Genomic DNA, 25900 nt, shown 5'->3' with positions numbered 1-25900 from the left:
CTGCTTCTTTGAGGACAAAATGTTCACTTGCTGCCTAATATATCCCACCCACTAACAGGTGCCATGATGAGGAGATCATCAGTGTTACTCACTTAACCTCTCAGTGGTCATAATGTTATGGCTGATCGGTGTATCTCACTATTTTGTAACAGTAATGCATGATGTACTTGCTTTTGTACAGCTCATCCTGGAGTGTTTTATTCCTCTTATACCACAGCAGTTTATGATCGATTATGATGATTTATTTATTTATTTATTTTTTATCAGATTATTGTTACATTTAGTGAAACAAGTTAGTATATATAACGTCAAAGGTTAGTGCTGTATTCACCGTTGCCATGGATCAGTCATGGAATTGTCTCCTTATAACGCCTAAACATCTCTGCACACCTTCACAGATGATCAGCACCCCACATCAACACCGTATCCGTATCTCAGACTCGGCTACGCCTCCTGGATGCCTTGTGCCCTCTCTGGGACCGCCTCCCATCTCCCCCATCTCACCCCCATCACCCTGCTTGGCCCGGACCTCTCCATCACCCCGGATGAGGAAGTTAATGCTGACTCTGCCGCTTGCCGGTCAAATGATTCGGGCCACATGCAACCGCAGGCACAGCTGGCATCCCGGCGTGGTGCAGTGTGGCCATCCACAGTGCGGACAGCGCAGGTAGGGGACACCATGGATAATAATAATAATAATAATAATAATAATAATAATTAGAATATTATTAGAAATGTTTTATTCTAATAATAAAATATTAGAACATTTGCTGCACACCTCCAGGGTTGGGGGTTTGATTCCCGCTTTCAGTCATGGAGACATGCCTTGTATGCTGATTGGCATCTTTAGATTACCTGTAGTGCGTGTGTGTGTGTGTGTGTGTGTGTGTGAGAGAGAGAGAGAGAGAGAGAGAGGGAGAGCGCGAGAGAGAGAATGTGTAAGTGTGTAAGATTGTGCCCTGCAATGGGTTGATGTCCCCATCATTGGGCCCAAAGTCCCCATGGATAAGCTCCAGGTTCCGATGTGTATGATAAGCTTTACAGAAAATGGATGGATGGATAATAATAGTAATAGAAAGAAGAAGAAGAATTTGTCTTGATTAACTCTTATTAGACTTGTGACCATTATTGTCATTTAAAAAATGCTGTTATTCATAATTATTCCAGGCCTGGGATTGAACTTCGCCATGACTCTTGGACTTCTTAAATATTTTTCTGGGCCTGGAATTGAATTTTGCCTCCATTTCAGTTCTATGATTTACTAATGTGGAGGAACTTGACTGGCCTGCTCAGAGTCCTGACCTCAACCTGATAGAACACTAGCTGTTATAGCTGCAAAGGGTGGGACAACTCCATATTTCATTCATGTTCATGTAAAGGCAGATGTCCCAAAACTTTAGGCAATTATAGTGTATCTTCTACATGACCCAAAATGTAATGAATCAGCTGCAGATATATTTCAGTATGTTTTCAATATCAGTATGTTTTGTAGAAATTACAGTGGGGAGGCTGTTCTACAAACCTGTTGTTGATGTTTTCTATGAGGAGTTGTTTTTAACAGAATATTGGCTTTGGGTTTGCTGAATGTAATAAATTGTGAATTATTTGATTGCTCAGTGCTTAAGGAATTTGTTTTTGGTGAGTTTTCAGCCCCATCATCGGTATATAGCCACTTTTGAGCTTGTAAACAAAGCACTCAACCCTCAGCTGCTTTAAGTGTGTCTTCTCTTAGGAAACCATCCGAGTAAATCAAATGAGAGTTGGACATTTTCTGTTAGCACCATGTGTGAACAAGCAGGACCAGAAGAAGGGCAGGCCTGACAGGAGACAGAAGCCGAGCTCTGTTCACTGTCTGTATTGTTTCAGATTAACATTGAGCACATTGTCAGATCCAACAGAGAGATGGCTTTATTCTTCTTCACACCCTCTGAGAGAGAGAGAGAGAGAGAGAGACAGAGTGGGATAGGGAGTGAGCGAGGGGGGGGGATTAGAGAGAAAGGGAGAGAGAGGGTGAGAGGGACAGAGAGAGAGAGAGGGAGAAAAGGCAAGAGAGAGAGAGAGAAGAAGATGTTCAGAGCATAATGGAGAACATCGTAGCGCGTGTGCTCGTTGCTGTGTTTGGTCTTGTAGCTGGTGTCGTGTTGGGAGTGTTGGCTGTGTTTGTGTATTTTGTCATATCTCTAGCGCTTGCTGTGACACTGGTAGTGTGTGCGGTTGTTATTTGTGTAGTTTGTGTTGCTCTTCTGGTCCGGGGGAAACTGTGGCATTACGGCCCTTACTATGTCTCTGTGAGTCATGTGAGGAGTTTCACAGAGTTCTCTAGAACGCCTGATTTATGATGGAAGACAGAAACGGAGGATGCGTCATGTGATTATGGGGTGTGTGCGTGTGTGTGTGTGTGTGTGTGTGTTTGTGTAAACTGCTTTAACATTTCTTTAGAAATTAATCTCAGAATAATTTCTTTAAAATAATAATCATTTATTAATTGAAACATTTTCTATATCTGATTTTATTTTATTACTAAATATATTTCATTCATGTTATCGATAGATTTTTAAAATTGTGTTGTACATATGTTGCACATTCTTCTTCTTCTTCTTCTTCTTCTTCTTGTTATAAAAAAGAACATACTTCCACACACTTTTTAGGTTTAGTTCTTAATTTATTTCAATATATAGATAAAATATATAATATTTATATAATAAATAATATTTGTTTTTCCGTATAATGTTATAATATAAATATAAATTTTAGTATAGATTTAATTTATTTATTCAACAAATAATATTTTTTTAGAATTGCTTTGCATAATTTTATTTGTTACATTATAATAATAATAATAATAATAACAATAATAATAATACCTAGTAACTAATGCTTTTTTAATGTAATAACTTATTATATTTTATATTTTTTAGACTTATTATTATTATTATTATTATTATTATTATTATTATTTATCTTATCTTTGTTATATTGATCTTTATTTATTCATATATTTGTTCTTTTGTTTATTAGTAAACAATGAAGACAAATAATATATGAATTAGTGTGATTGCGTGAGTGAATGAGTGTGTGTGTGTGCCCTGCGATGGGTTGGCACTCCGTCCAGGGTGTATCCTGCCTTGATGCCCGATGATGCCTGAGATAGGCACAGGCTCCCCGTGACCCAAGTATAGATTGGATAAGTGGTACAGACAATGAAATGAAATGAAAAATATATGAATTAATGAAAAGAAATAATTCTAAATGCTTAATTTTTTATTTTTTTAAATGAAATGATGGTTTTGTGTGTGTGTGTGTGTTGGTGTGTCAGTGTGAGTCTGGAGACTCTGGACCCTGGAGAGATGGAGAAGGTTCAGTGTGGCAGTCTGAAAAGGCGAGACCCGCGCCGAGCCCCCATCACTGACTACACCGAGGACCTGGAGTCTCTGCTGTCTCTCACTGAGGAGGAGGAGGGGTCAGGATCACAGCTCTTCTCTTACCAGGAGGTGAGAGTGGAGGATGCAGACGTCACTCAAAATCAGAGCTCGGTGTTGAAGAGCAGCTCTCTACTGAGATACACACTTTAAACACACCTCAGAGCTGTTTATATCAGGATACACACACACACATCCATCACACACACATACGCACACATAACCATCACACACACGCACGCACATACACACACACACACACACACACACACAACCATGTCACACACCCACACACACACGCACATGCACACATACAAACGCATACACATGCACATACACATACACACAGACCTCCATCATGTACAATCACATATGCACGTGCACACACAGACCTCCGTCATATACAAGCACATATGCACACACACACACAGACCTCTATCGTGTACAAACACATATGCACACACGCACACACACACAGACCTCTATCATGTACATACACACACACACTCATTTTTTTATTCAGCAGTTCCCTATTTTGCTTTTCTCCCATCATTGCAAAAGCAACAAATCTAACAGTGATACTATTTTTAGTGTGTGTGTGTGTGTGTTATAAATCTTGCCAAAAAAGATTAATTGTTCATAATAAAAATATTGAATTTCTGCATGGAATGTATGACAAAACAATGGTGTGTGTGTGTGTCTTCTAGGTGCAGTCTCCTCTGCAGAGCTTCAGTATGTCCGTCCCGTCTCTCTGTTCCATTCCGAGTGAAAGACATCCGTCTCTCACCAAGCAACGCCCTTATTCTCACGCCCAAGGTGAAGCAGACAGTACATAGAGAGAGACAGCAGCTATTACAATACACACACACACACACACACACACACACACACACTTGAATATTTATTGTACAGGCTATATAATCAACTCACTATTGCAGGACCATTGCTGTGTTTTATACAGATGTTGCCCATGATTGGCTAGCCTAGCTGTGATTGACAGGTTAGACAGGGTATGCCCCGCCCACGCAGACAGCATGACTAAATATGCTCCCTAGACTCCTATTTGTTTGTTTGTATGTTTGTAAATTGTTTACAAGTTCAGAAGTTCCCAAAAATACTGTTTAGGAGTCTAGAGAGCAAATTTAGCCATGCTGTCTGTGTGGGCGGGGCCTGTCACCTGTCCATCACAGCAAGACTAGGGCGACCTGTAGGGCTGTAAGGCTTGTGTATGTGGAAAAGAACAGGCAACACTTTCCTCCGAGTCTGTTACACTGCCCTGTGATGCAGCAGGACCAGCAGTTAGAATAGTCTCAGAGGAAGTACAAGAAGCTCTCAGAGACTTCTACTTAAAAAGTTGAAAACAATTGTAAAGAATGACACATACTTTCCAGTAAGTTTATAAACGGAGCTTCTCGTTTGAGTTCTTACTTCATTCTTTCACTTTCTACTCATGTTAAAAAGATGCATGTTGTGATAAGGAGAAACCAGAAACTCCTCTCTTCTAAAGATAACACAACGTTTTCTGTCCGATCTTCACACCTGTACGGTTTCAGTGAGGCGCTGTTGTGTCCGATTTCTGTTATTTTTTTTGCCTGGCTGAAGCAGAACCCGATGTTACCTGTCAGCTCCAACCTCTGACCTCTTTCTTGAGCAAAGCACTTCCTGTCTGCAGAACGGCCGCTCACTGGAGGTGCTTTGTTTTCTTGCACCGTTGTGTGTCATAAGTAGAGAGTCAAACCTGCCTGTCAGGCACCAACAACCGTGCCACCATTGTGCTGTAGATATATGGATGTGGAAGTGCAGTAAACTCGTTTTGTGTGTGTGCGCCCTAAGCTATGCGGAAGCCGCCTTCCTGTATTTGTTCTGCTGAGTCGCTCGTCAGCGCCCTAAAGCCCTACAGCGGTGTGTTCTCACCTCCCACATGCTCTCCCATCTCTTCTCTAATGAAGTAATGAAGCGTCTCAGCTGTCAAGTCATGCAGCTTTATGCTTTAGGTGTAGATGATGCCAAAAGCAGTTTAAAAGACACTTCAGAAGGCAGGAAGACCGGGTTGCTGGTTCGAAACTTTGTTAAGGACTCTGTGTGAGACTGATTTCGTGCTTTTTTTTTCCCCCCACAGCACACTCTTCCTTTTCCTCTCTACTTGGAGGATCTACACAGAGGTAAGAGTTGACTTTTGGTCATCGTGAGAGACACAGGAGTTGTTCTGTGATTGCCTGACTGTGGATTTGTGTGTGTGTGGAGCAGTCTCCGGGTGGATGCAGAGCTCAGCGGTGAGCTTTGGGACAGCAAGGAGACGACGGAGGGCCAGGGAGTTCAAAACGAGGAGAGCGAGAAGCCAAACGGCCTGCGCTCCCTGGTTCGGAGTCTCAGCTTCTTGGGAAAGATGGCGAGGAATTACAAGGTAGGAGCGAGAAGGCGGGATTTCAGGTGCGTTATTGCGCTCTGGCTTTAATAGGACGACTGTTGTAGCATCCGTGTAGTGGTGTAGAGTGAATAGTAAAGAGAAGAGGCAAGCGATTATGACACATGCTCTTTTCCGGATACTGAACCCGAAGCAAATACGATGGAATGTGCCGGATTAGGAAAATAATCAACAATGGAATGTCCTGGTGTGTGTTACTGTTATCAGGCTGAAGTTTCCCATAGTGTTTTGATTCATCATACACTACCTCAATTTAATCCATTTTTAGTTAAATTTAATGTGTGGAATGCTATTTCACCATATCAACTGTTGCACATCATTTTTTTACAGAAAACAATGCCAGAACCAGGACATTATCACAAACCCAAGCTGTCAGAGCTGCAGTTTTAGAAAATGACTCCGAATCGAGAATTCAACAGAAATTCAACTTTTGTATTTTCTTCTCTGAAAAGTGCCGAGACTCAAGAGTTTGAAATAAATTGTGCAGGATATCTGCAGATACAATTTGTAATTCAAGGCTCAGTGTATCACATCAGGTCACTTCTCAGTGTTTAAAAAGCTTGACTTGAGTCATACACTCAGTGTGAATAAGCTCGAGAGAGAGAGAGAGCGCAATAACTTCCTCTTTCCTCTCTCCCTATGCTCAGATTACAGAGGAAGCTGTCTGTATACTGTTATACTGTGTCAGGAGTTTATAACAATAATCAAAAGAAGAAGAAGAAACCTCAAACCGCACCATACAGTGGCTGAAAATGATTTTTTTTTACTTCCATTACACTGAATTTTTTTTATTTTATCCATTTTTTATTCTGATCTGTGGTTGTGTAGACTCTGTATACTGTGCTTCCTGAACTCTCCAGGTTGTAAAGATGTTTTGGTCAGTCACCGGACAGTTCAGTAGTCCAGTAACAGTTTTTTTGGGCGGGGGGGTTTGGCACTGTGTGAGTTTGTAGCTTTCCTTTTACTAATTCAAATTGTTTTGCAGTCTGTTTCGCTCATTATTCATTATTTCCACGTTGAATGTCGAATTGTTTTCAGCCAGTAGAGGGCGCTCCTGGCTGTCACCTGGCTGTCTGTGTAGCGGCTGCAATAACATATTGCACAATTTAACAGGCCAACCTCATGGACGACTTTAACCATATTATACCATATTGGTATTATTTATATACTGAATAGATCAGTTTTTTATTTCTCATATACATACACCCCCATCAGGCATAACATTATCTGAGAGGTGAAGTGAGTAAGACTGATGATCTCCTCATCATGGCACCTGTTAGTGGGTGGGATATATTAGGAAGCAGGTGAACATTTTGTCCTCAAAGTTGATGTGTTAGAAGCAGGAAAAATGGACAAACGTAAGGATTTGAGCGAGTTTGACGAAGGACCAAATTGTGATGGCTAGACCACTGGATCAGAGCATCTCCAAAACTGCAGCTCTTGTGGAGGTGTTCCCGGTCTGCAGTGGTCAGTATCTATCAAAAGTGGTACAAAGGAAGGAACAGTGGTGAACCGGCGATAGGGTCATGGGCAGTCGAGGCTCATTGATGGACATGGGGAGCGAAGGATGGCCCGTGTGATCTGATCCAACAGACGAGCTATTGTTGCTCAAATTGCTGGAGAAGTTTTCCTTAGTTTCTCGTCCCATATCACACAGACAAACAGATCAACACACACAGTATAGTAAAAAATAAATACAATAATCGTATAATAAAATATAGTAGAGTAGAGAGAAATGGAGTGTGTATAATGTAAAGAGGAACTATAACAAGTGCAAAGAAAATTCTTATAGTGCAAATTGTTTTGCTTTTTTTTTAATAACTACAAAATATCATATTTATATAAACTTTGCACCTAGAACTATGTTATAGAAAGTGAATCAGCAGGATTAGGACCAATCACATGTCCTGTTATTCAACCCGCTTATTAGTAATACTTCTGAACAATAGCCTTGTAAGCTATTATACAATCTTGGTCAATTATCCTTATTGTTATGAGGAATTACTGATATATGAGATTGTAATAGTGCCACATCAGTGCATCATCAGTACTTTAGGATGTTCATGACATCTTGAAACATTTACAAAAAAGCTTCCTCGACACTTCTGATATGACTTTTTAAAAGGTCGTGAATGTTTTTGAGGGATTTTTTTTCTTCAACAAAAGTGTTTTGACACCAGACACGAGCTAGAAGATCAGTTAAGCAATGTTTGTTGTGCAGGCCATGTTGTTTGGTTGCCAGGCATTGTGCTTTGCAAGCAGATAAATAAAACAGAGAAATTGGCTTCTGGAAGTGCAACAGTTGACATCATCAGCAGGACAGGGCTGTAAGAGCGAGATTACGGGGTCGGAGCTATTTGAAGCAGCTGACAGCATCCATCATGTGAAACGAGAGGGTAGAGTCTGATCAGACAGCAGGGCAGACGCATAGTTCACTGGCTATGGACTGTGTGTGTGTGTGTGTGTGTGTAAGAGCACTGCTGTGTTTTGTAGTCTGACGTAGTTTTTCCAGACGGGGTCGGATTAAGACTTCGGCTTCAATTTCATATCAAGCTGATCCTTTGAGCATAAAATGTAATTATTCTTGAAAAGCAGTGACAGACCTGCCCCTTTAAATTACAGCACATGACATAGTTCACAAGTATGGTGTTTACTTAAGATGAATGAATCAATTCAATGAATCAAATGTTTTCCTAAACAATTCTTTATTATTATATATATTAGCATAAGCAAAATCAATTCCTTCTCTCTCTCTCTGTATCTCTTTCTCTCACACACACACACACACACACACACACACACAATCCAGCAAGCAAGTAGTATAATTATGCAGGAAAATCTTGAACCTGGCAACCCTGCCATCGGTAGCATAGTATATATGTATCATTCTCTCACAGGATATTTCAGTAGTCTATTAAACGATCCCTAATTCTTATGTCTTCACATTCATTTTCAAAGGTTAAAATCTTACTCAGGAGTCAAAAACCTTTCATTTGCCCCTCGACTGCCTCGATTCTCAGCACTAAAATCACTCAGCACATCAGCTCTTTCTGCCTTACTGCTTTGTTTTTCACTTCAGGACACACAATAAATCCAGACCAGGGCATCTGCTTTACAAACAAGCTAATACCTTCCCAAGCCAGATGTGCAGAGACACATCTGGACAGCATGTGTGTAAGTGTGTGTAAAAGGTTTATGAGTTTAGGTGTGTGTTTATAAACAGCTGAACGAGTCAGACAATGTAATTCAATGTCGTGTTTATAGCTGGTGAGTAGCCTGCTCCTGGCATATGCTAGCTCTGGTCTTGTCACAACAGCACATTTATGTGAAAATGACACGCTTGTGTGTGTGTGTGTGTGTGTGTGTGAGAGCATGTGCCAGCAACTGAGCGTGTGAACGGTGCAGAGATTCGAGTGAGAATCGCCCTCCCCCGGCTCTGCTCATGCCAGCTGGGCAATTTCTTCTCGGACGGCAGGATTGCATCAGCGCAATGGAAGTCCCACCCATGCTCCTCCCATCCTCCTCCTCCTCCTTCCATCTCCTCCTCCTCCTTCTCCTCTTCTCGCCTGGAGATCCTCAGCTCAGGATTTCACAGGATGTGGCCTGGAACACGGAACAAACCTCAGTGCTGACCAGCGGATATGAAACGCAGTAAAGTCTATTTCAGGATGCGTGGAAGATTACCTGAGCATATTTACGTTAGCGTTATCATGGAGCCATGCGTCATTTTTCCGTCATATATATAGCAATAAAGCGCATTCACCCTGTTTGCTTGCCACACAATAGAAAATTAGGTTCTCTTCTTATCAGACGCCCGGTTGCCGCGGATTTTTTTAACGTCTATGGATTAACATGAAAAGTCCACTCTGAATATGTTTAGAGTGAAATATTCTGGTGTGAATTTCTTGGATGGTGATGTATTTCTCTCGTTCTCGGGAAACGCTACCCCATCCCCATCATGCTCAGGTTTTGTAGTTTATTTTCTTACTCGACTTTTCCAGACATCATATGAATGAGAATCACAATGCAGAAGGTGCAGAGATGTTCACAAACAGATTTTTTGGTGTGCATCAAGTTCTCAGCTCTACGGCGATCTGCAAGATTAGCGTGAAGGTTGAACACCTTGGTAGCTGATGTGTCTGAGCAGAGAGAGCAGGACGGAGTAAAGGTTTAATGCACCGCTGCATCGTGCTCTTTATGTAGAGATGAAACGAAGGAAAAAAAATCTCAAATCTCGACTTTTCTTACAAAATTAAATCTCAGACAAAGATTAAATGTTAATTAAAGCACGGTGGCTTAGTGGTTAGCACTGTTGCCTCACAGCAAGAAGGTCCTGGGTTGGAACAGGTAGGGGCCTTTCTGTGTGGAGTTTGCATGTTTTTTACTCCGGGTACTCTGGTTTCCTCCCACAGTCCAAAAACATGTACATTAGGTCCAGGGTGTACCCCTGCCTTTCGCCCAATGCGTGCTGGGATAGACTCCAGCAGATCCCCATGACCCTAATTAGGAATAAAGTGGGTATAGAAAATGAATAAATGTTCTTAAAAGTCCGATAGTGTGTATTAATAACAGCACTTAATAACTTGCTTACTAGCTTCTATAACTAGCTATACGTTATTATGTTAGGTTAGCTAACACTTTTTTTTTTTTTAAGCTAGTCAGTTAGGTTTCTTTTCTCTTCACCCCTAGATTGAGTTTATGAAGATTTGGACATGTTTTAGTTTTTAAAACCTGCTCAGACTGTTGCTTTAGATTAAAAAAATAGTCTGCTAAATAACTAACATGAATAAAGGAAAATATTATAATGTACAAGTACTGTTTTCAGCCAAACAAGGTTTCGTCCACCTGTTCATGTGGAGACGATTCTCCACCAAAATGAAGCTCTGGGCTAAAAACAGAGGCCCTAAACTACATCTAGTGATGTTCTCAGAATAAAGCAGACTAGAAACAGAAACCGAAATGTGAAAACAAGCCGTTGTTACAGAGTCTTTATTCATGTTCTGTGGAGTAGGCCTGAGGCGAAGGCCTTCAATAACCTGTACTCCATCATCTCCATCTCAGCACAGTATTTATCTGAGCAGCAAACTAATTAACATCGAACCCGTTTCTGCCCAAAGGCTTTCGGTCGAGACGTCTGGTGCCTGGGATCAGCCTTGTTTATGCGCTCGGCATACTTCTCAAACATCCTCGTATCGCTCGAGAGCGATGTGTCCGATTATGATATGGCAGATTATAATAATTACATAAAGGGGATTTACCTGTTTGGTGTGTCAGTTTTATTCATATTAAACGTTGTATTAAGAGGCAGGTAGAGGAGTGTGGAGAAAAGTCTACCTCAGATGTGATGCCTATGAGATGATTTTTTAGCAGGCGGCTAAATCAGGAGATAAATAAAATAAATCGCATTTTGAGAGAGAGAATTGTGAAGCACATCAGGAACTTGTTTAGAAATAAAATTAGTTTTGTTTCAGCTTGAAGTGATTGCTTGGTCATTGCTTGGTCAAGCCGTGAACTAATTTCCATTCGTAACCATGATTTATTATCATTCAGATTAACCAATGATATTTAAAAAGCACTTCTTCCGTCCTTATTTTCTATCCCGTTTTTTTTTGGATTATGGATTATGAGCATGGTCACTTTGAAGTCCATGAACTTGTTTATGAATCAAATTAGACTTGTGCGTGACTTGTAAATGATCGCTTAGGCAGCTCAGCCGTTAAACCGTGAACATGTCCGAATAAACTGCATTGTAATCTGCTACATAGTGCATACACTTTAGATAAGTGACTGATATTAAAAAAAAAGTACTTCTGCAGTTCTTATTTTCTATCCCCTTCTTTTATTGGAGGTTTAAAAGCGGTAGTCAAGACTTCACGTGGAGCTGAATCATGTACACAACCCCATTCCGAATACGCAAAACTTTCCCTGCGTGAAAAAGAAATGTATTTTTTGGACATAAGTGGCCGATTTGTGAATACAGCCCAAAGTTCCCATCGATCCACATCATCAGCTTTAAATAGAGAGTCCGTCCGGGATGACAAAGAATCCACAAGGACGATCATTATCCTTATCGAACAAGGGAGGACGGGCGCATTTTAAGAGATTTTAGCAGTTTGGGTGGATTACGGTACTGTGTCCATGATTGATCAGATGAGGGTAATTTCAAATCGATGCGCTTCCAAGAGATCGTCGTCCACGTAGAACGACATCTCCTCCATTTTTGTCCCGTCGATAATCATCCGTCCAGTGGACTCGGGTGTGTTGGATTTTCAGTTCTGGTTAGTGCGGTGATCTGTAATTGTGCCTCCTCGCTCTATAGTATTCCCTCGTTCTCCTAATAAACTTCTGCAATTTGATATCTCTCCCTTTTTTTGTTTGTTGCTCCTACCCTCTTACCCTCCCTTCTCTTTCATTCTCCCTTTGTTCTGTTCTTGTTCTCAGCCTCGCTCGATCCTAGTGTGTAATCTATCCTCTTGTACCGCACTGCATGACATAACGATCGCCGACAATCGGCCCTTCACGCAGTGTGTGTGTGTGTGTTTCAAGGTCAGCCCTTTCAGTAGCTGCTGTGTAACCTCGGAGTGACCTCTCTGTTATCTCACACTACACCCCAGCAACACAAAACGCCTCAAAACATTCGACTCACTCGAGACTTACCATATTGCAGTGATGCTCACACACACACACACACACACACACACAGCGCTTTAAATCATTCCTCAACATATTCATATTCATATGCATATGCTATGTATATGCACCTTGTTATTTTCCTTATAAGGAAAAGGGGGCTGGGCTAAACTACTCCGTTTGGCGTTCTGGGGGCGGAGCTAATTTCTCAGTTGTAAAAATCTACACAGCTTTAATTCAAGAAAACTAGCATGGTGATACTAAAATAAATCTCAGTTTCTTTAACATATTCTGAATAGGTCTGGATACACTGGAGAAATGACAGACTACACCTTTAAGTCCAAGCCCAAAACTGTACCTTTAAGTCCAGGGATCACTAACCAGCTCCCAAGAGACATCCCTACATCCCTGTATCTGTAAAACCGTCTCAGGTTCAGGACAGTAAGTGGCCGTCTTTCCCTTCCTGCTATTGACAGAACACCTGTCTCATGTTACCTGCACTCATCAGCGTGGGTGTGGAAGAAAGACGACTTCAGCCGTCGACACAAAAGGAGGAGATGAATGGAAAGTGAGTCAGTGTAGTGGGTGAAAGAGAGTCTGTTCGCTCTGTAACTGTGGGATGATGTCGCTTGGATTTCCACCAGACAGACTGAAACAGCTAAATGAAGTGGGTTGTGATAGACATTCGCGTTGTCTATTTTTATCCCCACATAAACGCAAACTCTGCACTTCTTACCTACTTTCTTATATCAAATGAGTTACCTGCAAGTACCTCGTCCGCCATCTCACCCAGTACCATGGAGATCATCGTTAAACCATATCCTATAGTTATAGTTATATAGTTATAACTATATAACTATATCTATAGTTATAACTAATTCACGTGGTTATGTATCATTCATGGAAGGAGTCTCCAGTGTCAGAGTTTACAGTCTGTAGGAAAGGCTTCATGATGGAGGATGGAGTTAACAAAACAAACTCTATATGTCTTAATGACTTGAAGAGAAGGGGGAAAAAGAAGAGTCTGGTGGGAGAATGGCTGTTTATTGCTGCTGTACCATGTTTTGACATAATACACATGAAATATACATCATGATGCATATGAAATGTAAACGTTGTGGTTTAAGAGCAATTTAATGCAGTTATTAGAAATGAATCACTTTGCAGTGCATCACCCCACCTCATCCTTGATAGTTTTCCAATATAACGGAAGTATTTTATGGCTCTTAAACCACAACAGAAGCCAAGAATTCATATTTTACATGCTTTATTAATTAAGCGTGATCCGTTTCTAGTTACTTTAAAGGTTGTGAAATGTCCACAAAACATGTGTTCAGTACTCGGTACTATTCAGCGTTCACTTCGCTGTAGGTGTGGACCGTTCGGTTTGTCTGAATAAGTGTTTTTGTGACAGACTTCGTGTCTATACGTACGTGTTTTAGGTGGGTGTGTGTTTATCTGCGGTTTCTTCTGTTCTTCCCATGACACCTCGCACTTGTTTTCCACAGAAAATCTCTGTATTTTTTTTCAGCCAATCACCTGCAAAACAAAGTAACAGGAACACATTACTAGATCATATATACAGCTCTGGAAGAAAATAAGAGACCCCTGCAAAATAATCAGTTTCTGATGTTTTGTTTCTTCCAGGTGCATGTATTGGTGAGATGAACAGTTTTGTTTCATTTTTTGGGAACTGCTGACAATATTTCTCCTAAATTCAAAATATCACTATTGTTATTTAGAGTGTATATTTAAAGGAAATGACGACACATCAAAATAACCCAAGATCATGCAGTATTTGCAGAGCTTTAATAACTCAAATAAAACAAAATGCAAATCATTTGTAAACAAACTGTGTTAATGCTTTGTCTAAATAATATTAAGAGATCAGTATTTGGTGGAATAACCCCGATTTGCATGTGTTTTGGCTCCATGCTCTCCACCAGTTCCTCACATTGCTGTTGGGGAACTTTATACCACTCTTTTTGCAAAAAAAGCAAACAGCTCAGCTTTACTTGATGGTTTGTGATCATCCATTTTCCTCTTGATGACATTCCAGAGGTTTTCAGTAGGGTTCAAATCTGGAGATTGGGCAGTGGTCTCATTTTTTTTTCCAGAGCTGTATATAAGACGAGAGTAAAGCTCAACTTTACATGAGATGTGATTATAGAGAAGTCACACCCCATCGCACTGGCACACACCCCACACACACTTCTGTAAATTCCTAACAGCGAGTGGCTTTTAGTTGAGCCTGAGTGGCTATGGACACAGGGCGTTCCCTTTCTGTCTCTCTAAATTTAGCTGAACTTCTGTTTTGTGCTTACTATCAAACCACTCATTGGTCCATTTGGGTTAGACTTTTAGGCAACTTTTTTTTGTTGTTCTTTTACTTCTGGCACTTGCGGCGTCCAGTGCTAGAGTTTGTTATCTAAACATTATTTTCTTGAATGTCACATCGATAATAGATAATAACCGTAAATTAAAAAAAAAAAAAAAAGATAAATCCTATAAAGACTATATTTGCTTATAATAATAATAATAATAATTTTATTTACCTTTCAGTTTGAGACATGTATGTATGTATGTATGTATTTATATTTTTATTTGCAAAATAATCAAATATAATTTATATTATTATAAATTTTATATTATATATATATATATATATATATATATATATATATATATATATAATAAATTAAATGCAATAATAACAATGGTTTTATTTACCTTTCAATTTGAGACATGTATGTATATTTTTAATTGCAAAATAATTATTAAATCATTAATAAATTTAAATGCAATAATAATAATAATAATAATAATAATAATAATAGTAATAATAATATTGGTTTTATTTACCTTTCAATTTGAGACATGCATGTATGTATTTTTTTATTTGCAAAATAATTAATGAAATAATAATAAATTTAATTGCAATGCTAATAATAATAAAAATGATGATAATAATAATTAATAGTTAATAATAATTTACATAAATTACATTTTAATAATAAATAACTAAATAATAGGTTATTTAATAATAAATAATAGTTTTAATTGTTTAATAATTTAATATTAGGAATATTTTGAGGTAATAAAAGCACTCTAAATAAGAAAGCTCTGTCTGTTTTATTGCACCTCTCTATGAAAAAAAAAGATTGAAATCCTGAACGCTGATTGGCCAAAAGTATGAATAGGGTTTGTAGGCAAATGAAGAGGGCGTGGCTTAAGACTAAGGTCTGTGTCGTTGTGCGACCGCGCTCTATTTACCCCCCTTCCCCCAGCACTGAAACGCCACGCCCCTCTTACTAGGATTAGAGGACGATCCTGTCTGTATAATCTGATTAGCCAATCAAAGCGCAAGGAGGCGGTGCTTCCAAAGGAAGGCGGGGAAAATACCGCGGCTACCCCGGGTTTCCTGTGTGTGTGTGTGTGTGAGAGTGAGGAAAGTACAGAGAAGAAGCATTTTGATCTTATTATCTTCTATACGGATACTGGAGAAACAAAAAAGTTGACGGGAGGTTTTTTTTCTCCACACGAGGCATATCCATACATCATTAAGGTCGGACACTGGCGATCTGGATTGTACTTTTAGTTGTTTTTGCATCTGATTTTATTTAGTTAGGATCCGAGAATTAGGATCTATCTGATCGGGTCCTGATGCTCGGCATGTCCCGTGTTACGGACCCGTTAATGAGAACACGTCCAAACAGAATGAAAGAAGTCAACTTAAAGGTGAGTGAGGGGTTTTTGATCACACTACTCCACATGACAGTATTTAAAGGCACCGTGCAAAGCTTGGTTTAATGACAAAAACTGGAGCAGGAAATATATTCTAATGTGAGTCGGTGATCATATTTACAAGCTGAAATGATTATTATTATTATTATTTTTTTGCGCCCGTAATCTAAGCATAGTTCAGCATATCCGATATGGTCGAGTGATTCTTCTTCTTTTTTTTGTCGGCAGACTGCGGCAGTTAAAAAGAAAATAGCGGCTCGCGCTCCCGTCTCATCCGTCAGAAAAGACGCGTTTCTTATCGACTTCTATCGATTTTTTTTTAATCCCATTTCCATTGTCAAAACACTCAAATTGCTTTGATTAAGCTTTCCATCCACTTTTCTTACCTGAACCGTTTTCGCCATGCCGTGTTGGAAGAGAGAGAAAGCGTGGCGAGAAATACTGGGGTGCATCCGAAACACCACGGCTCTTGTAGAACTAGTCTACTATGTAGGCTGCAGAAGCCATTATTTTTGCACCCTCCGTAGGGCTCTTGCGTAGAGAGTAAGGAAGCGTTTGAGATTCGGCCACGTTGTCTTCCATTGAAAGGAAATTGGTTGGGGGAGGGAGCTGAGGGGAAAAAAGCGGTCGGGGTTTTTTTTTTTTGTTAAATCCAGTTATTCCGGTGTAAATAAACTGCAGAAATATTAATATTGTAAAAAAAATAATAATACAAATGTATAAGTATATGAAGAAAAAAAGAAAGAAAACATTGTGTTTGGCTGCATCCTAAATGTCTCTTACTGGAAATACAGTACCCTGCCACACAGGGAGCTTTTCTTTCACACACTATGTGGTGAATAGGAAGGCATTTGGGACTGTAGTTCATTTCTTTTCACTGCTTTATTAAATTGTACAAAATAACACACACACACACACAAAATGAACTGTCGTCCAGACATCACAGTATTACAGACCTGATGCATTACACTAAACACAATTATTTTCAACTCTTTGGAGGTCATCAGGTAACCCGGTTCCCTTTCAGCTATTGTGTCCGACACTACAGGACCACGAGATGGACATTTAGCTAGTTGGTTACATGGTCATTTGCATATCTTGCACTTTTTTTGCGTGTTGATTGTGTAATGACGAGAAATGTGTGTTTTGTCCTGGAGCCATTGATGGAGCACGGTGCCAGGATGCCAGGTGATGAGATAGGTGTGCGTGTGTGCGTGTGTCTATAATGTCCAACTCATGCACCAGTCATTATAAGGAAGAAGTAAGTGCATGTGGTGGTTCACACAATATACACACACACACACACACACAGATATATGTCCAAGAGCCGATGTTTGTGCATGCACAGATGTCTTCTTCTTTATGCGTGCATGCAAAAAAAAAAAAAAAAGAACAAGAAGGCTGAGAAAGGTTCACACAGACACACTGGAGACTAATTTTAGTAAGTAACACTTGTACACACTCAGTGATGTCATCATGAAACTCGGTTCAAGCAATTTCTGGACACACACACATTTATATGTAGATATAAAAAGTAAAGCCAAATATACATAAATGGATGCCAAGCAGTCCAGTTTTAGGTATAGGTATAACAATGTTTAGTACTATCCATTAAGAAGAAGAAGAACTGAGGGCATGAAGCCTTTATTATCACCACACAGCACAGTAAGATACTTTTTCTTCGTGTATCCCAGCTGAGGAAGTTAGGGTCAGGGCACAGGGGCGCACCCTTGGGGCAGAGAGGGTTAAGGGCCTTGCTCAATTGCCCAACAGTGGAGGTTGGTGGTGCTGTGGCTTGAACCCCGGTCTGACAATCAACAACCCAGAGCCTTAACCACTTGAGCCACCACTGCCTTCTAGTTGTGTAGAAGAAGAAAAGAAAAAAAATTCTATGGTTCGCATATGGTCAAAATTTAATACTGAAAATCTCCAGTATTCAGCGAATATCAGTATTTAGATGTAACTATAGACTCTGTAGAAGTTTTGCGATAAGAAAGAGGCGTGTGTCAGACACAATTTTAACTTTGAACCTCGAACCCACATTTCCTTGTATTTGGGCTCTCAAAAAATGCCCCTTGAAGGCCATATCGAGTCCATAAACATGAGTAACTACTAAAGTCATGAATGAATTAAGAGTATCGTAAACTTAAAATGCACAAAGATTCTGAAGGAACTTTCTCTGTGTAAATTTTGATGAAGTAGTTTGACTGAAAATGTTTCCAAACTTTAAGCCACGCCTCCTAATTTGTCAGGTGACGACCAACTTCATTATCTCTAAATGTTTCAAGAACTTTTTTTTAACCATGCTAGGGTCCGATGATCAACTTTGGCTTGTTTGCGATATAAATTTGAATAAATATTGTTTATCAATTTAACTCGGTTCCTGTTTTTTGTGCCATCGATACGAGTTTACTACGAGTTCCTTTTTCCTGGGGGCAGTCAAGCAATCCGTCATCTGTGAGGACACAGAAAGGATTGTGACCAGAGCTCAAGGCTTAGACATGAGACACACACACACACAGAGCGCTAACAGAAAGCAGTGCTAACAGACCCCCTATTATTACTGGAGCGCTCGCAGGGTTGACTTCACCTCAGCGATCCGTTCCATCGTCTCACACAGCACCGATTCAATCAGACCTCTGTTCTGCCTCGTACCAGATATAATGGTGGCACTCGGTGCTACCGATTTGGCGCCCGTGTGATACGCCAGCATCTGCTGCACGGTTGCCTATCGGTTGCAGCGGCAGCTCAAGGTCGCTGCATGCAGCTCAAGGTGAAACAACATCACCGAAGATCGGAGGAGGAACAGCACTGAAGTCTGGTGCATGTTTTGTCACAGAATTCGATCATTATACGAAGAATCCTAGTATCTGAAAGCTGCATTCATTTTCAGCTTTGAATTTTTGTATCTTTATACCGTCACACACGGATTCGTACTCTGGCGATTTGACACAAATAAAAACAGGTTTTGCTAAGAACATTCCAGAAGAGCAGCAATCAGTTCAAGTAATCAGTTTATTTATATATATATATATATATATATATATATATATATAAACTGATTACTTGAACTGATTGCTGCTCTTCTGGAATGTTATATATATATATATATATATATATATATATATATATATATATATATATATATATATATATATATATATAAATCCTGGATATGTATAGTACCAAGCGACTCCTGGAATTTTACCATATTTTTCCAATATGTTTTTTTTTTTTTTTGTTTATTCTTGTGGCCAAAAAGGCACAATTTTGTGGATTTTTTTTTCTTTCTAAATTTGCAATGCAACTTGCAGTGGATTTTTTTATTTATTTATTATTTTATATATTTTTACATTTTGTATTTTATTTTATATATATTTGATTTTATATATATTTTTTCTTTTCTTTTATTTTCGAATCAGTGAAATGACAAGCACAGGATTGTTCTTTTAAACTGATAGTCATACGACACGTCCTGCCCCAAACCTGCGGAAAATCTGCCTTATATTAAAAAAAAACAATATCGAGCTTCTTACAATAATAATAATAATATGGTATAGTTTTGCTTGAATGAAAATCAACAAATCCTGGAGCACCTGAGGATTTAATTGTAACTATGGATATCTTTGGCAGTAAGTGTATTGTTTCATAAATCATTATATCATCATCACAGCCATTACGATCTATTGGGATCGAATGCTCAATTCTGATTGGTCAGAAGGTGTGGATTGAATTTCTTGAACTCTTGACAGGTTGAATGCTGTTAATGCGCTCCTTCTGATCCTTTGCTGTTACAAACGTTGAAGTGGTTGAGTGTTTTATTTATTGTTTAAGGAAGGAGTCTCCGGCGCCAGAGGTTACTTGCAACATGTCAATTTTTCCACCACATCAGTTTCGCGTGTTTTGTTGTTTTTCTTCTTTTCGTTTCTTTTCTAATGTACTATAATAATAACGTATATCTGATATATGACACATAAGCGATATGATAGAACTAGAAGGTTTTGTTAATTTCTCGCCAGGAAATTCCACACACATGTTTTCACCACAACTGGAGTTGTTCTAATACAGTAACAACACACTTATATTTCTGTAAATTCATGGTTAGAGGATTTCTCAGTCTGAGTGGCTCACAAAGCCAAAAGCCGAGGTCTTTGTCATTACACGACAGGAAAAAAACACCACCACGTGGGGCAGAGAAGGAGAAGAAGCTCGACTTGGGTTATGACACCCTGGGGATTTTCTTTGAGGTTGAGTTTAGCTTTAAAACTGCTTTCATGTAGGATGTGTGTGTGTGTGTGTGGGTCTGTGACTCATATTTGTCTTGTCGCATCGGGTTGCGGGACCGATGCGTTTTGCAAATTGCAACATTTATAGACTAGAGCCAAAAAGAAATGATATCCGTTCACACAGTGCTTAATCTGTCCTTTGTGTGTCTATTATTATACTCAAAAATGGCTGGAAAGTTCCAGGAGAGCTCCGTCATGATACGACAAAACCCGAATTTCTACGCATGCTACCCGAGCGGTCGTTCGAACTCGCGCGTCTTCTCAAAATCGGCTCATAAAAAACAGACGAATTCGAATACGCTTTCTTTTTATGCTGTCGTTCAGATAGGTTGTGGTTTCCATGATAACGGCTAATTCACAGGGATTTGTATGGAGGTTGTGTCGTTGTATTTAAGACTAGCTTAAAAAAATTTTGAAAATCTAAAACGATGATGTGTAACAAAGAAAAGTCAACAAATTAACAAAACAAAAAAAATTGCTGCTTCTTTGATTTCATATTTTTTTCGTAAGGAGTCTCCAGTGTTAGCGCTCTGTAATGGTCAATATTTACATCGCAGAAATGTTGGAGGTCAAATTTCGGAGTTTGACGCAAGCAATAAAAAAAATGCATTTACATCTGCTATAACATGATCTAAGCTGTAACTATAAACGGACAAAAAGTATGAAGTTCTCTATGTTAATTAATGGAAATTGTAATGGACAAACACACCCACTGTTGATTATTTCCCTATAATGCCATGTCCTGAAGTGTTTTATTCCCTACTTATTGTGCGTGTAGCTGATTATCAGGAAGACTCAAAACACTCAGAATTCCTGAACGGTTTTCAACGTTTCCTGCGGATGTGACGGTAGCCTCGGTGCGCCTCAGGAATGTCGCGGAGTTGGATGGATGTGGGTTTTATTGAAGAGCTTACTCTCTCCAGACGCTTTGCTTTTTCTCCATCGTCACACATGTGGCATATTTGGAGTTAGTCAGGGATAAAGGAGGTCAGCGACTACCGCTCGGGGTGCGAGTTTGCCGAGCCAGCGGCGTGAGGCTGCAGTGTAAACACCAAGCAGATGCAGCAGGAGATGGAATGTGACTATTGGGTTTGGACTGTAGGCAATCGACTCAACTCTGACAAAATCTCCTAAAGACATCATGGACAAAATAGTTTACCGGTTTGAAGGGGCAAAGGTTTCTTGATTTAGACTAGCAGATCCAGAGATTTTGACTTAGACTAGCAGATCCAGAGATCTTGATTTAGACTAGCAGATCCAGAGATTTTGACTTAGACTAGCAGATCCAGAGATCTTGATCAGCAGATCCAGAGATCTTGATTTAGACTAGCAGATCCAGAGATCTTGATTTAGACTAGCAGATCCAGAGATTTTGACTTAGACTAGCAGATCCAGAGATCTTGATTAGCAGATTTAGAGATCTTGACTTGTAGATCCAGAAATCTTGCCTTAGACTAGCAGATTCAGATATCTTGACTTGTGGATTCAGAAATCTTGACTAGCAGATCCAGAGATCTTGACTTAGACTTGCAGATCCAGATATTTTGACAGGCAGATTCAGAAATCTTGACTAGCAGATCCAGAGATTTTGATTAGCAGATTCAGAAATCCTGACTAGCAGATCCAGAGATCTTGACTTAGACTAGCAAATTCAAAGCTCTTAACTAGCAGATCCAAAGATCTTGACTGGCTTATGCAGAGATCTTGTCTTTGTCTATCAGCTCCAGAGATCTTGACTAGCTGATCCAGAGATCTTCACTATGACCAGCAGATCCAGAGATCAAGACTAAAATGAGCAGATCCAGAGATCCTGACTAGCAGATCTTCACGACAACTACCAGATCTAGAGATTGTGCCTCAATGCCATGCAAACTCAGTTACTGTACAGCGTCAACACAGTGTTTTAAGGGCGGAGAGTGTCTCTGTTTAGCCTGCGGCCATCTGCAGTGGGGGATGGAGGGCACCTGTGCAAACAGCAGGCCCAATGCAGACAGTCTCGAACAGCTGAACAGCCACAAACACACAGTAAGGATCATGTAGGGTGCAAAACGTCCGATGACACTCATAACAATCACTGTTTTTATCCCTCCTGCTAATTTCTGCTAGCATTTTTGGTGGATTCTGTGAGGATCCCTAGTCTTCGCCTTAGACACTCTGAGCTGCAAAGGTTTTGTCCACTTTGCTGGACATAAGCTTCAGGATTATTACTGGTTTCCTTTTTTGCACCATGACGTCGTCTATGAATTGGAACGAATAAGTTCACAGTAAACATAACTTACTAAATTAGCATGTATGCTAACTAGAAAATGTATACAATTGGTATATTAATGTTTTGTCTATTTAAGTGGGTCTTGGCTCTTGAAATTTACCAGACTTTTGATGACCAACAACAACGTACGGTGACGTGATCCCTTGCCTCATGTTCGCCTAAATGAAGTTCTAAACCTCACCCCTAATCTTTCGTAACCACTATATTATTTATTTATTTTTTATGACAGTTCTTACAGTTATGCAGTGAATCATTCAGTAAATGATTCACTGCCAAATGATTCTCTGAATCGTTTTCTCAATACAGTTGTCGTAATTCTTCTTGAGTGAAATTTTATATGACGAACTCCAACCATTTTTTCCTTACGCATATTTGCACCAATTGAAACAAATGTAGTATGAACAGAATAATTTGATTTCACTTTTTCACGCTTGTGGCTTTATGTATTATTCAAAAACATTAGCTGACGACAATATAAACATAGCCTTAATGACGTAGCATATATCAGCACGCGCCTCAGAGAGTGCCTCGTTAACCCACTCGGGTAAACTGTGTGTACATTACTGGTTGGTTTATGAGTCACTAAGTCTATTTTGTGTCTCGCGTTTGGGATTCTGACTAAAAAGTTTCTGGCTGACTAAAAGAGCCACATGAGGAAGTGACCTCACTCAGTAATCTGTCGACATCGTTCATCACTCATCGCCTTTTCCCACAGAGCAGCGTTACTGCAGTGGGTTTTATCAGGTTCTGCTTTGACTGTTAAGGAGAATTTAAGCTGAGAAAGATTTGAATCTATTTTGGGGTGAAAAAATGTTTGCTCTGTTTGCTTTCTCAGTTAAAGATGAAAAGATTTCAGAACATTTCCGGCTGTATTACATCAGAATGGATCTCATTTGCATCCCAGTTCGAAAGCACAGCTGAGCAATCACGGCGGGAGCGTTTGGCTTTTATGGCCGTGTTGACTCTGACTCATTTGCTTTGGGTAGTTGAACAGGTGTGTGTGTGTGTGTGTGTGTGTGGGAGGTTGATTCAGGTTCCATCTCCCTCTGAGCGTAGTCGCAGGCGTCCTCCTGGGAGTTTTAATTGCCACTCCAACCACTCCCGGGGGGATTAGCAGGGTTGCTCGTTAGCTGATTTGTATCACCGAGCCACTTCCATGCTAGTGAAAGTGTAAGTTAGCCACCATCTGGTTACACCGGGAGTCTGGGAACGCTTCAAACACTGTTTGGAGAAGTGTCTACTCTCTTGTCCGTTGTTTATACAACAAGGCTTTCAAAAGGTCTGATAAAATTCCAGCACTTTATATATAAAGTTCTGGTGGTCCACCGTCTTGTGCGATCTGACTCGTTCTAGAGCAACAGAACACAAAAACCATAGCTGTAATCTTTTCCCAGCATGCATCTGACCATGAAGCCCCTGCAATGCGCCATTGTACATATTTGCATGCGCTCCTATAGTCCTGTAAAGGTCTACGAGGACACTTCATCCCTCTTTAAGGAGTCGCTCATTGACTCTTCACACAAAAGAGCGCTTTGTCAGGGTTTTTAATTAGCACTCGAGAGCTGGTGTTGAGGGACGAAACCTCAAAACGCTCTCCGCCTCCTGCCTCTTCCTTTCTTTGTCTCGTCTTTGTCTGAAATCAAGTTACCTGCTCTTTCTGTCCTGCTTGGTTTTTGCTCAAGGGCTTTTTTCCCCTTTCATTCCCCCAGCATTCTTTTTTTTGTTGTTGTTGTTGTTGTTGTCTTTTTTTGGTCTTTCTTCATCTGTCTGCCCCTACACTAAAGCCCCCGCTGGTACTAATGCCCCCGCTTTTTCTTTTCCGTCTACCAGAGGTTATCCTCGTCCATCAGAGGTTATCCTCAGGGCTTTCAGCTCTTTATCTTTCTAAAGCAACGCTCTCTTTGTTTTCAACCTGAAGACAGATTTGGGATTGCCGGACACTGGGTCTTGCACACTACCCTGAATACCCGCAGTGCCCAGAGAGAATGAATGATCCTGTTGTTACGTTTCGACCAGCTCTCTGCTAAGCACCACGACTCGCGATCATATGTCAAAGAGCGACTTTGCATTGTAAATCTGTTGAAGGTCCAGCTCTTTGAAAAGTACTGGGATTTAAAATAGTCCTGAAAAACCGGACTGTGTTGATGACAAGCCAAAAGAAAAGAGAGCTCGGGAGTTCCATGCTAGTATAATAGTTACAGAGATCACAGAAATTAGCCAGGCTCTGTGACGCTGAATAAACAGACATTGCGTCCAGCATTTATTGTTCTCTTATTGTTCGTCGTTCTGCTCAAACCACTTCCTGTATTTGGATCAGATTACTTTCCCCACCTTTATTCACACAAGCAAGCCACAATGCGACATTTACATTTCTACACACAGGCTTGACACCAACCTAGATCTCGGCGAAAGTGCCAACTGACGACAAAGGAACATTTGAATTTCTTGAATTTATTGCAAATCAGCTACGACGTGGTGAAGCAACAAAGTGAGACGAGGGAATCCACAAACCAATCCTCTGGCACTCGTGGTCCGACTTTTCTTCAGTTCCCCGCTCAGAATTTTAATTCCTACCTGCAGTTTGGTAACATCATAACTGTCTTATCTTGTCAAATACAAACTCATTTAAACGCCTCTAGAGCCATTAGGAAGATTTAGGAAAATTTGCACGTAATCGTACATAGCAAGTACGGCTACCAAAGTTGCATCTCAGCTGCTGCCGCATGACCGCCTTGTTCCTCGCTTGTGTGAACGTAGGGTCACTCGGATGCAGACCAGACCACCTCTGCTTACAAGTTCTTGGATCATTTATTTAGATCGCCGTGTTGCCTAAAGAACCTCACATCCATATGCAATCACTGCCATAGTTCCTGTTTTAGTTCTAAAGATAATTATTTTACCTAAATATAGATGTAGAACCGGTTAGGAAGTGCGACAGGCAAATCCTAAAGGGGATTTTTTTTTTTTATGGCAGACTGGAATTAAAGGGGATTAGAGTGGTGACAGTAGTCTCTGAGCCAGATGTGCTCATCTGGTGCACCTGAGAAATAAAGAGGGATAAATTGAGGGATAAAAAGAAAGGCACAAATGGGTATCACTTTAGGGCAGTGGTTCTTAAATTCTGTGA

General features: G+C 40.1%; 1 protein-coding gene and 1 long non-coding RNA gene across 5 annotated transcripts in view; one reads left to right on the top strand and one right to left on the bottom strand.

Moving 5' to 3' along the window:
* Nucleotides 1-25900, top strand: part of arhgef2 (rho/rac guanine nucleotide exchange factor (GEF) 2) — a 63039-nt gene that overhangs the window by 10600 nt on the left and 26539 nt on the right. For 2 of the 4 annotated variants that reach the window (XM_058418545.1, XM_058418544.1), the window contains exons 3-7: nt 399-667; nt 3317-3491; nt 4127-4235; nt 5539-5581; nt 5667-5823. In XM_058418545.1, the coding sequence (XP_058274528.1) occupies nt 399-667; nt 3317-3491; nt 4127-4235; nt 5539-5581; nt 5667-5823 (753 nt within the window). Of the gene's footprint in view, nt 1-398; nt 668-2065; nt 2379-3316; nt 3492-4126; nt 4236-5538; nt 5582-5666; nt 5824-15894; nt 16213-25900 lie in introns of those variants that run through there. The other 2 variants (XM_058418547.1, XM_058418548.1) reach the window with 2 other exon arrangements.
* On the bottom strand, nt 8591-16741 carry LOC131370933 (uncharacterized). Its single transcript, XR_009207477.1, has 3 exons — nt 16605-16741; nt 13908-14013; nt 8591-9447 (listed from the first exon to the last, which is right to left on the bottom strand). It is a non-coding gene; the product is annotated as an uncharacterized LOC131370933 (long non-coding RNA).

The sequence above is a fragment of the Hemibagrus wyckioides genome, linkage group LG20, assembly GCF_019097595.1.
Source record: "Hemibagrus wyckioides isolate EC202008001 linkage group LG20, SWU_Hwy_1.0, whole genome shotgun sequence".
Lineage (NCBI taxonomy): Eukaryota > Metazoa > Chordata > Actinopteri > Siluriformes > Bagridae > Hemibagrus > Hemibagrus wyckioides.
This window is presented reverse-complemented; position numbering and strand designations above follow the sequence as displayed.